Consider the following 12,509-nt stretch of genomic DNA (forward strand, 5'->3'; position numbering starts at 1 on the left):
AGGGATTGAGTGGAGGACCCGGTGGGGTTGATGTGTTTAGATACAGGGATTGAGTGGAGGACCAGGTGGGGTTGATGTGTTTGGATGCAGGTGATTGAGCGGAGGACCAGGTGGGTTTGATGTGTTTTGGCGCAGGTGATTGAGTGGAGGACCAGGTGGGTTTGATGTGTTTGGATGCAGGGATTGAGTAGAGGCATAGGTGGGGTTGATATGTTTGGATGCAGGGATTGAGTGGAGGACTAGGTGGGGTTGATGTGTTTGGATGCAGGGATTGAGTGGAGGACCAGGTGGGGTTGATGTGCTTGGATGCAGGGATTGAGTGGAGGACCAGGTGGGGTTGATGTGCTTGGATGCAGGGATTGAGTGGAGGACCAGGTGGGGTTGATGTGTTTGTAGGCAGGGATTGAGTGGAGGACCAGGTGGGTTTGAAGTGTTTGAGTGCAGGTGGTTGAGCGGAGGACCAGGTGGGTTTGAAGTGTTTGGGCGCAGGTGATTGAGTGGAGGACCAGGTGGGTTTGATGTGTTTGGATGCAGGGATTGAGTGGAGGACTAGGTGGGGTTGATGTGTTTGGATGCAGGGATTGAGTGGAGGACCAGGTGGGGTTGATGTGTTTGGATGCAGGTAATTGAGCGGAGGACCAGGTGGGGTTGATGTGTTTGGGTGCAGGTGATTGAGCTGGGGACCAGGTGGGTTTGATGTGTTTGGGCACGGGTGATTGAGCGGAGGACCAGGTGGGTTTCATGTGTTTGGACACGGGTGATTGAGCAGAGGACCATGTGGGTTTGATGTGTTTGGGCACGGGTGAATGAGCGGAGGACCAGGCGGGTTTGATGTGTTTGGCCACGGGTGATTGAGCGGAGGACCAGGTGGGTTTGATGTGTTTGGATGCAGGGATTGAGTGGAGGATCAGGTGGGGTTGATGTGTTTGGATGAAGGTGATTGAGCGGAGGACCAGGTGGGGTTCATGTGTTTGAATGCAGCGATTGAGTGGAGGACCAGGTGTGGTTGATGTGTTTGGATGCAGGGATTGAGTGGAGGACCAGGTGGGGTTGGTGTGTTTGGATGCAGGGATTGAGTGGAGGACCAGGTGGGGTTGATGTGTTTAGATGCAGGGATTGAGTGGAGGACCTGGTGGGGTTGATGTGTTTGGATGCAGGTAATTGAGTGGAGGACCAGGTGGGGTTGATGTGTTTGGATGAAGGTGATTGAGTGGAGGACCAGGTGGGGTTGATGTGTTTGGATGCAGGGATTGAGTGGAGGACCAGGTGGGGTTGATGTGTTTGGATACAGAGATTGAGTGGAGGACCAGGTGGGGTTGATGTGTTGGATGCAGGGATTGAGTGGAGGACCAGGTGGGGTTGATGTGTTTGGATGCAGGGATTGAGTGGAGGACCAGGTGGGGTTGATGTGTTTGTATGCAGGTAATTGAGTGGAGGACCAGGTGGGGTTGATGTGTTTGGATGCAGGGATTGAGTGGAGGACCAGGTGGGGTTGGTGTGCTTGGATGGAGGGATTGAGTGGAGGACCAGGTGGGGTTGATGTGCTTGGATGCAGGGATTGAGTGGAGGACCAGGTGGGGTTGATGTGTTTGGAGGCAGGGATTGAGTGGAGGACCAGGTGGGTTTGAAGTGTTTGAGTGCAGGTGGTTGAGCGGAGGACCAGGTGGGTTTGATGTGTTTGGGCGCAGGTGATTGAGTGGAGGACCAGGTGGGTTTGATGTGTTTGGATGCAGGGATTGAGTGGAGGACTAGGTGGGGTTGATGTGTTTGGATGCAGGGATTGAGTGGAGGACCAGGTGGGGTTGATGTGTTTGGATGCAGGTAATTGAGCGGAGGACCAGGTGGGGTTGATGTGTTTGGGTGCAGGTGATTGAGCTGGGGACCAGGTGGGTTTGATGTGTTTGGGCACGGGTGATTGAGCGGAGGACCAGGTGGGTTTCATGTGTTTGGACACGGGTGATTGAGCGGAGGACCAGGTGGGTTTGATGTGTTTGGGCACGGGTGAATGAGCGGAGGACCAGGTGGGTTTGATGTGTTTGGCCACGGGTGATTGAGCGGAGGACCAGGTGGGTTTGATGTGTTTGGATGCAGGGATTGAGTGGAGGATCAGGTGGGGTTGATGTGTTTGGATGAAGGTGATTGAGCGGAGGACCAGGTGGGGTTCATGTGTTTGAATGCAGGGATTGAGTGGAGGACCAGGTGTGGTTGATGTGTTTGGATGCAGGGATTGAGTGGAGGACCAGGTGGGGTTGGTGTGTTTGGATGCAGGGATTGAGTGGAGGACCCGGTGGGGTTGATGTGTTTAGATGCAGGGATTGAGTGGAGGACCTGGTGGGGTTGATGTGTTTGGATGCAGAGATTGAGTGGAGGACCAGATGGGGTTGATGTGTTTGGATACAGGGATTGAGTGGAGGACCAGGTGGGGTTGATGTGTTGGATGCAGGGATTGAGTGGAGGACCAGGTGGGGTTGATGTGTTCGGATGCAGGGATTGAGTGGAGGACCAGGTGGGGGTGATGTGTTTGGATGCAGGTAATTGAGTGGAGGACCAGGTGGGGTTGATGTGTTTGGATGCAGGGATTGAGTGGAGGACCAGGTGGGGTTGATGTGTTTGGATGCAGGGATTGAGTGGAGGACCAGGTGGGGTTGATGTGTTTGGATGCAGGGATTGAGTGGAGGACCAGGTGGGGTTGATGTGTTTGGATGCAGGGATTGAGTGGAGGACCAGGTGGGGTTGGTGTGTTTGGATGCAGGGATTGAGTGGAGGACCCGGTGGGGTTGATGTGTTTAGATACAGGGATTGAGTGGAGGACCAGGTGGGGTTGATGTGTTTGGATGCAGGGATTGAGTGGAGGACCAGATGGGGTTGATGTGTTTGGATGCAGGGATTGAGTGGAGGACCAGGTGGGTTTGATGTGTTTGAGTGCAGGTGATTGCGCGGAGGACCAGGTGGGTTTGATGTGTTTTGGCGCAGGTGATTGAGTGGAGGACCAGGTGGGTTTGATGTGTTTCGATGCAGGGATTGAATGGAGGAATAGGTGGGGTTGATGTGTTTGGATGCAGGGATTGAGTGGAGGACTAGGTGGGGTTGATGTGTTTGGATGCAGGGATTGAGTGGAGGACCAGGTGGGATTGATGTGCTTGGATGCAGGGATTGAGTGGAGGACCAGGTGGGGTTGATGTGTTTGGAGGCAGGGATTGAGTGGAGGACCAGGTTGGTTTGATGTGTTTGAGTGCAGGTGGTTGAGCGGAGGACCAGGTGGGTTTGATGTGTTTGGGCGCAGGTGATTGAGTGGAGGACCAGGTGGGTTTGATGTGTTTGGATGCAGGGATTGAGTGGAGGACTAGGTGGGGTTGATGTGTTTGGATGCAGGGATTGAGTGGAGGACCAGGTGGGGTTGATGTGTTGGATGCAGGGATTGAGTGGAGGACCAGGTGGGGTTGATGTGTTTGGATGCAGGGATTGAGTGGAGGACCAGGTGGGGTTGATGTGTTTGGATGCAGGTAATTGAGTGGAGGACCAGGTGGGGTTGATGTGTTTGGATGAAGGTGATTGAGTGGAGGACCAGGTGGGGTTGATGTGTTTGGATGCAGGGATTGAGTGGAGGACCAGGTGGGGTTGATGTGTTTGGATACAGGGATTGAGTGGAGGACCAGGTGGGGTTGATGTGTTGGATGCAGGGATTGAGTGGAGGACCAGGTGGGGTTGATGTGTTTGGATGCAGGGATTGAGTGGAGGACCAGGTGGGGTTGATGTGTTTGGATGCAGGTAATTGAGTGGAGGACCAGGTGGGGTTTATGTGTTTGGATGCAGGGATTGAGTGGAGGACCAGGTGGGGTTGATGTGTTTTGATGCAGGGATTTAGTGGAGGACCAGGTGGGGTTGATGTGTTTGGATGCAGGGATTGAGTGGAGGACCAGGTGGGGTTGATGTGTTTGGATGAAGGGATTGAGTGGAGGACCAGGTGGGGTTGATGTGTTTGGATGCAGGGATTGAGTGGAGGACCAGGTGGGGTTGATGTGTTTGGATGCAGGGATTGAGTGGAAGACCAGTTGGGGTTGATGTGTTTGGATGCAGGGATTGAGTGGAGGGCCAGGTGGGGTTGATGTGTTTGGATGCAGGGATTGAGTGGATGACCAGGTGGGGTTGATGTGTTTGGATGCAGGGATTGAGTGGAGGACCAGGTGGGGTTGGTGTGTTTGGATGCAGGGATTGAGTGGAGGACCAGGTGGGGTTGGTGTGTTTGGATGCAGGGATTGAGTGGAGGACCCGGTGGGGTTGATGTGTTTAGATACAGGGATTGAGTGGAGGACCAGGTGGGGTTGATGTGTTTGGATGCAGGGATTGAGTGGAGGACCAGATGGGGTTGATGTGTTTGGATGCAGGGATTGAGTGGAGGACCAGGTGGGTTTGATGTGTTTAAGTGCAGGTGATTGAGCGGAGGACCAGGTGGGTTTGATGTGTTTTGGCGCAGGTGATTGAGTGGAGGACTAGGTGGGTTTGATGTGTTTGGATGCAGGGATTGAGTAGAGGAATAGGTGGGGATGATATGTTTGGATGCAGGGTTTGAGTGGAGGACTAGGTGGGGTTGATGTGTTTGGATGCAGGGATTGAGTGGAGGACCAGGTGGGGTTGATGTGCTTGGATGCAGGGATTGAGTGGAGGACCAGGTGGGGTTGATGTGCTTGGATGCAGGGATTGAGTGGAGGACCAGGTGGGGTTGATGTGTTTGGAGGCAGGGATTGAGTGGAGGACCAGGTGGGTTTGAAGTGTTTGAGTGCAGGTGGTTGAGCGGAGGACCAGGTGGGTTTGATGTGTTTGGGCGCAGGTGATTGAGTGGAGGACCAGGTGGGTTTGATGTGTTTGGATGCTGGGATTGAGTGGAGGACTAGGTGGGGTTGATGTGTTTGGATGCAGGGATTGAGTGGAGGACCAGGTGGGGTTGATGTGTTTGGATGCAGGTAATTGAGCGGAGGACCAGGTGGGGTTGATGTGTTTGGGTGCAGGTGATTGAGCTGGGGACCAGGTGGGTTTGATGTGTTTGGGCACGGGTGATTGAGCGGAGGACCAGGTGGGTTTCATGTGTTTGGACACGGGTGATTGAGCGGAGGACCAGGTAGGTTTGATGTGTTTGGGCACGGGTGAATGAGCGGAGGACCAGGTGGGTTTGATGTGTTTGGCCACGGGTGATTGAGCGGAGGACCAGGTGGGTTTGATGTGTTTGGATGCAGGGATTGAGTGGAGGATCAGGTGGGGTTGATGTGTTTGGATGAAGGTGATTGAGCGGAGGACCAAGTGGGGTTCATGTGTTTGAATGCAGGGATTGAGTGGAGGACCAGGTGTGGTTGATGTGTTTGGATGCAGGGATTGAGTGGAGGACCAGGTGGGGTTGGTGTGTTTGGATGCAGGGATTGAGTGGAGGACCCGGTGGGGTTGATGTGTTTAGATGCAGGGATTGAGTGGAGGACCTGGTGGGGTTGATGTGTTTGGATGCAGAGATTGAGTGGAGAACCAGATGGGGTTGATGTGTTTGGATACAGGGATTGAGTGGAGGACCAGGTGGGGTTGATGTGTTGGATGCAGGGATTGAGTGGAGGACCAGGTGGGGTTGATGTGTTCGGATGCAGGGATTGAGTGGAGGACCAGGTGGGGGTGATGTGTTTGGATGCAGGTAATTGAGTGGAGGACCAGGTTGGGTTGATGTGTTTGGATGCAGGGATTGAGTGGAGGACCAGGTGGGGTTGATGTGTTTGGATGCAGGGATTGAGTGGAGGACCAGGTGGGGTTGATGTGTTTGGATGCAGGGATTGAGTGGAGGACCAGGTGGGGTTGATGTGTTTGGATGCAGGGATTGAGTGGAGGACCAGGTGGGGTTGGTGTGTTTGGATGCAGGGATTGAGTGGAGGACCCGGTGGGGTTGATGTGTTTAGATACAGGGATTGAGTGGAGGACCAGGTGGGGTTGATGTGTTTGGATGCAGGGATTGAGTGGAGGACCAGATGGGGTTGATGTGTTTGGATGCAGGGATTGAGTGGAGGACCAGGTGGGTTTGATGTGTTTGAGTGCAGGTGATTGCGCGGAGGACCAGGTGGGTTTGATGTGTTTTGGCGCAGGTGATTGAGTGGAGGACCAGGTGGGTTTGATGTGTTTCGATGCAGGGATTGAATGGAGGAATAGGTGGGGCTGATGTGTTTGGATGCAGGGATTGAGTGCAGCACTAGGTGGGGTTGATGTGTTTGGATGCAGGGATTGAGTGGAGGACCAGGTGGGGTTGATGTGCTTGGATGCAGGGATTGAGTGGAGGACCAGGTGGGGTTGATGTGTTTGGAGGCAGGGATTGAGTGGAGGACCAGGTTGGTTTGATGTGTTTGAGTGCAGGTGGTTGAGCGGAGGACCAGGTGGGTTTGATGTGTTTGGGCGCAGGTGATTGAGTGGAGGACCAGGTGGGTTTGATGTGTTTGGATGCAGGGATTGAGTGGAGGACTAGGTGGGGTTGATGTGTTTGGATGCAGGGATTGAGTGGAGGACCAGGTGGGGTTGATGTGTTTGGATGCAGGTAATTGAGCGGAGGACCAGGTGGGGTTGATGTGTTTGGGTGCAGGTGATTGAGCTGGGGACCAGGTGGGTTTGATGTGTTTGGGCACGGGTGATTGAGCGGAGGACCAGGTGGGTTTGATGTGTTTGGACACGGGTGATTGAGCGGAGGACCAGGTGGGTTTGATGTGTTTGGGCACGGGTGAATGAGCGGAGGACCAGGTGGGTTTGATGTGTTTGGGCACGGGTGATTGAGCGGAGGACCAGGTGGGTTTGATGTGCTTGGATGCAGGGATTGAGTGGAGGATCAGGTGGGGTTGATGTGTTTGGATGAAGGTGATTGAGCGGAGGACCAGGTGGGGTTCATGTGTTTGGATGCAGGGATTGAGTGGAGGACCAGGTGGGGTTGATGTGTTTGGATGCAGGGATTGAGTGGAGGACCAGGTGGGGTTGGTGTGTTTGGAGGCAGGGATTGAGTGGAGGACCAGGTGGGGTTGATGTGTTTGGAGGCAGGGATTGAGTGGAGGACCAGGTGGGGTTGATGTGTTTGGATGCAGGGATTGAGTGGAGGACCAGATGGGGTTGATGTGTTTGGATGCAGGGATTGAGTGGAGGACCAGTTGGGTTTGATGTGTTTGAGTGCAGGTGATTGAGTGGAGGACCAGGTGGGTTTGATTTGTTTGGGCGCAGGTGATTGAGCAGAGGACCAGGTGGGTTTGATGTGTTTGGATGCAGGGATTGAGTGGAGGACCAGGTGGGGTTGATGTGTTTGGATGCAGGTGATTGAGTGGAGGACCAGGTGGGGTTGATGTGTTTGGATGCAGGGATTGTGTGGAGGACCAGGTGGAGTTGATGTGTTTGGATGCAGGTGATTGAGTGGAGGACCAGGTGGGGTTGATGTGTTTGGAGGCAGGGATTGAGTGGAGGATCAGGTGGGGTTGATGTGTTTGGATGAAGGTGATTGAGCGGAGGACCAGGTGGGGTTCATGTGTTTGGATGCAGGGATTGAGTGGAGGACCAGGTGGGGTTGATGTGTTTGGATGTAGGGATTGAGTGGAGGACCAGGTGGGGTTGATGTGTTTGGATGCAGGGATTGAGTCGAGGACCAGGTGGGGTTGATGTGTTTGGCTGCAGGCATTGAGTCGAGGACCAGGTGGGGTTGATGTGTTTGGATGCAGGGATAGAGTGGAGGACCAGGTGGTGTTGATGTGTTTGGATGCACGGATTGAGTGGAGGACCAGGTGGGGTTGATGTGTTTGGATGCAGGGATTGAGTGGAGGACCAGGTGGCGTTGATGTGTTTGGATGCAGGGATTGAGTAGAGGACCAGGTGGCGTTGATGTGTTTGGATGCAGGGATTGAGTTGAGGACCAGGTGGGGTTGATGTGTTTGGATGCAGGGATTGAGTGGAGGACCAGGTGGGGTTTATGTGCTTGGATGCAGGGATTGAGTGGAGGACCAGGTGGGGTTGATGTGTTTGGATGCAGGTAATTGAGCGGAGGACCAGGTGGGGTTGATGTGTTTGGGTGCAGGTGATTGAGCTGGGGACCAGGTGGGTTTGATGTGTTTGGGCACGGGTGATTGAGCGGAGGACCAGGTGGGTTTGATGTGTTTGGACACGGGTGATTGAGCGGAGGACCAGGTGGGTTTGATGTGTTTGGGCACGGGTGAATGAGCGGAGGACCAGGTGGGTTTGATGTGTTTGGGCACGGGTGATTGAGCGGAGGACCAGGTGGGTTTGATGTGCTTGGATGCAGGGATTGAGTGGAGGATCAGGTGGGGTTGATGTGTTTGGATGAAGGTGATTGAGCGGAGGACCAGGTGGGGTTCATGTGTTTGGATGCAGGGATTGAGTGGAGGACCAGGTGGGGTTGATGTGTTTGGATGCAGGGATTGAGTGGAGGACCAGGTGGGGTTGGTGTGTTTGGAGGCAGGGATTGAGTGGAGGACCAGGTGGGGTTGATGTGTTTGGAGGCAGGGATTGAGTGGAGGACCAGGTGGGGTTGATGTGTTTGGATGCAGGGATTGAGTGGAGGACCAGATGGGGTTGATGTGTTTGGATGCAGGGATTGAGTGGAGGACCAGTTGGGTTTGATGTGTTTGAGTGCAGGTGATTGAGTGGAGGACCAGGTGGGTTTGATTTGTTTGGGCGCAGGTGATTGAGCAGAGGACCAGGTGGGTTTGATGTGTTTGGATGCAGGGATTGAGTGGAGGACCAGGTGGGGTTGATGTGTTTGGATGCAGGTGATTGAGTGGAGGACCAGGTGGGGTTGATGTGTTTGGATGCAGGGATTGTGTGGAGGACCAGGTGGAGTTGATGTGTTTGGATGCAGGTGATTGAGTGGAGGACCAGGTGGGGTTGATGTGTTTGGAGGCAGGGATTGAGTGGAGGATCAGGTGGGGTTGATGTGTTTGGATGAAGGTGATTGAGCGGAGGACCAGGTGGGGTTCATGTGTTTGGATGCAGGGATTGAGTGGAGGACCAGGTGGGGTTGATGTGTTTGGATGTAGGGATTGAGTGGAGGACCAGGTGGGGTTGATGTGTTTGGATGCAGGGATTGAGTCGAGGACCAGGTGGGGTTGATGTGTTTGGCTGCAGGCATTGAGTCGAGGACCAGGTGGGGTTGATGTGTTTGGATGCAGGGATAGAGTGGAGGACCAGGTGGTGTTGATGTGTTTGGATGCACGGATTGAGTGGAGGACCAGGTGGGGTTGATGTGTTTGGATGCAGGGATTGAGTGGAGGACCAGGTGGCGTTGATGTGTTTGGATGCAGGGATTGAGTAGAGGACCAGGTGGCGTTGATGTGTTTGGATGCAGGGATTGAGTTGAGGACCAGGTGGGGTTGATGTGTTTGGATGCAGGGATTGAGTGGAGGACCAGGTGGGGTTGATGTGTTTGGATGCAGGGATTGAGTGGAGGACCAGGCGGGGTTGATGTGTTTGGATGCAGGGATTGAGTGGAGGACCAGTTGGGGTTGATGTGTTTGGATGCAGGGATTGAGTGGAGGACCAGGTGAGGTTGGCGTGTTTGGATGCAGGGATTGAGTGGAGGACCAGGTGGGGTTGGTGTGTTTGTACGCAGGTGATTGAGTGGACGACCAGGTGGGGTTGATGTGTTTGGATGCAGGGATTGAGTGGACGACCAGGTGGGGTTGATGTGTGTGGATGTAGGGATTGAGCAGAGGATTATGTGGGGTTGATGTGTTTGGATGCAGGGATTGAGTGGAGGACCAGGTGGGGTTGATGTGTTGGGATGCATGGATTGAGTGGAGGAACAGGTGGGGTTGATGTGTTTGAATGCAGGTATTGAGTGGAGGACCAGGTGGGATTGATGTGTTTGGAGGCAGGGATTGAGTGGAGGACCAGGTGGGGTTGATGTGTTTGGATGCAGGGATTGAGTGGAGGACCAGGTGGGGTTGATGTGTTTGGATGCTGGGATTGAGTGGAGGACCAGGTGGGGTTGATGTGTTTGGATGCAGGCATTGAGTGGAGGACCAGGTGGGGTTGATGTGTTTGGATGCAGGGATTGAGTGGAGGACCAGGTGGGGTTGATGTGTTTGGATGCAGGGATTGAGTGGAGGACCAGGTGGGGTTGGTGTGTTTGGATGCAGGGATTGAGTGGAGGACCAGGTGGGGTTGGTGTGTTTGTACGCAGGTGATTGAGTGGACAACCAGGTGGGGTTGATGTGTTTGGATGCAGGGATTGAGTGGACGACCAGGTGGGGTTGATGTGTGTGGATGCAGGGATTGAGCAGAGGACCAGGTGGGGTTGATGTGTTTGGATGCAGGGATTGAGTGGAGGACCAGGTGGGGTTGATGTGTTTGGATGCAGGGATTGAGTGGAGGACCAGATGGGGTTGATGTGTTTGGATGCAGGGATTGGGTGGAGGACCAGGTGGGATTGATGTGTTGGATGCAGGGATTCAGTGGAGGACCAGGTGGGGCTGATGTGTTTGGATGCAGGGATTGAGTGGAGAACCATGTGGGGTTGATGTGTTTGGATGCAGGGATTGAGTGGAGGACCAGGTGGGATTGATGTGTTTGGATGCAGGGATTGAGTGGAGGACCAGGTGGGGTTGATGTGTTTGGAGGCAGGGATTGAGTGGAGGATCAGGTGGGGTTGATGTGTTTGGAGGCAGGGATTGAGTGGAGGACCAGGTGGGGTTGATGTGTTTGGATGCAGGGATTGAGTGGAGAACCAGGTGGGGTTGATGTGTTTGGATGCAGGGATTGTGTGGAGGACCAGGTGGAGTTGGTGTGTTTAGATGCAGGTGATTGAGTGGAGGACCAGGTGGGTTTGATTTGTTTGGGCGCTGGTGATTGAGCAGAGGACCAGGTGGGTTTGATGTGTTTAGATGCAGGTATTGAGTGGAGGACCAGGTGGGGTTGATGTGTTTGGATGCAGGGATTGAGTGGAGGACCAGGTGGGGTTGATGTGTTTGGCTGCACATAATAAGGCAGATATCCAGGTAGGTTTGTAATGTTAGGATGCTGGTGATTGAATAGCAGACCCAGCAGGCTTGGAGTGTTTGGACCCATGTGATTGTATAGATAACTCAGTAGAGTTGAAGTACTTGGAGATTGGTGATTGCTCTCTTGACATCTGTCTGTGGTGCATCTTGATTCTATGGCTTGTTTTGCTGTTTTCCAGAGATCACCGGATCCGGCCCAATGGAGCGTCCCAAGATACCACAAGATTCACCTGTACCAGTGGATGGACGCAGAGGGATGCATCATAACGTAAGAGGAGACCGCCTTTTTGTCACTGACTTAGGCTTACAAAAGACAGTGTACGCAATTGGCTGAGAGTACCTCGGTCAGCATGCATATGATTGGCCACGAGCGCATCAACTGGCCTATGTGTGAGTGCTTGTCTAGGGGTGGGTGGAAGTCAAATGTCTTATCGCGGATCATTTCAAGGATACACCGTGTTTGTAATCCACTTCAACAGACTGGCCTACAATGAAACTATTGGAAACTGCTGGGCTCGATTCCTGCTGTGGGCGTTGACCTCTGCGTGATGCTAAGCTGCAGCTCCCTCGGTGTTCAAGGCTACCCTAAGGTGCAGGGGTGACCTGCTATTCGGATCGCTTACCCAGCCGTTCAACATGCTCTAATGACTAACGGGCGTATTTACAAGAAGTAGACTTAGGCCCGCGCCTCAAGGCCCTTGCTGTGCTGCTTGATGCATATTCGAAAGGGCAGGAAGGCACCGTATTTACAAGATATTGTTCATTCCGGTCCTTTCAGCCAGCACCAATGAACAATTAGCAGCCGTGCGCCAACGCCGGCACCCTTGCGTCATGTATGGTTTGAGGAAAACAATCCCGAGAGGCGTGTTCCTCTTTCTATATCTGCTGCAGAATGCACCGCACTTGGAAAGAGGAGAAAAGGAGGACAGATGTCAACATTTCTCCTACTTACACTGTCCCTAGGGAGGTGCAAGATTCACGAGATGCTGTCAATCTGGGTGTTGGAAAGTGCGTTATTAGTAGTGGAAACTATGCATCTGCCACTGTCCATAAGGCGACTAACACAGTCTAGGGCTCAGAAAATTATTTCCATGCTCAACCCTTGGTAGCTTGGCTGCAAGCGGGCAATCTTAACTTCAGAGACAAGTGTATAAAGCATTTAAAAACACCAATTCAGTAAATAATTAAGACACAGCACAGAATAAAAATCCAACACAAATTTATAAAACTGGTATATATATTTTTTTAATGACACCAACACGAAAAAAGTCCACTTTAGGGAACCAGAGATATGAATTTTTAAAGATAAAACGCTCTCTAGTGCTTAGAAACCAGTAGTGCCACTTCTGGACATTTGGTCTACCCTGACCGGGACAAAGTCAAAGTTTGAGTTTGACTGCGATAGCCCTGGTCGGGTACATTAAGCTGGAGGCCCTGGTCAAGATTTTGCCTTAACACTCAGAAACGTTTCCGGAGGATTTCTCGCCGGACGTCGTGCCGCCT

At 53.1% G+C, this 12,509-nt stretch overlaps 1 protein-coding gene across 1 annotated transcript in view; it reads left to right on the forward strand.

The window, feature by feature from the left end:
- LOC147725734 (uncharacterized) overlaps positions 1 to 12,509 on the forward strand; it is a 421,410-nt gene that overhangs the window by 170,052 nt on the left and 238,849 nt on the right. The window contains exon 2 of the mRNA XM_086964424.1: positions 11,186 to 11,274. Within this exon, the coding sequence (XP_086820550.1) occupies positions 11,186 to 11,274 (89 nt within the window). The remainder of the gene's footprint in view (positions 1 to 11,185; positions 11,275 to 12,509) is intronic.

Source organism: Lissotriton vulgaris, chromosome 3_2, assembly GCF_964263255.1.
Source record: "Lissotriton vulgaris chromosome 3_2, aLisVul1.2, whole genome shotgun sequence".
NCBI lineage: Eukaryota > Metazoa > Chordata > Amphibia > Caudata > Salamandridae > Lissotriton > Lissotriton vulgaris.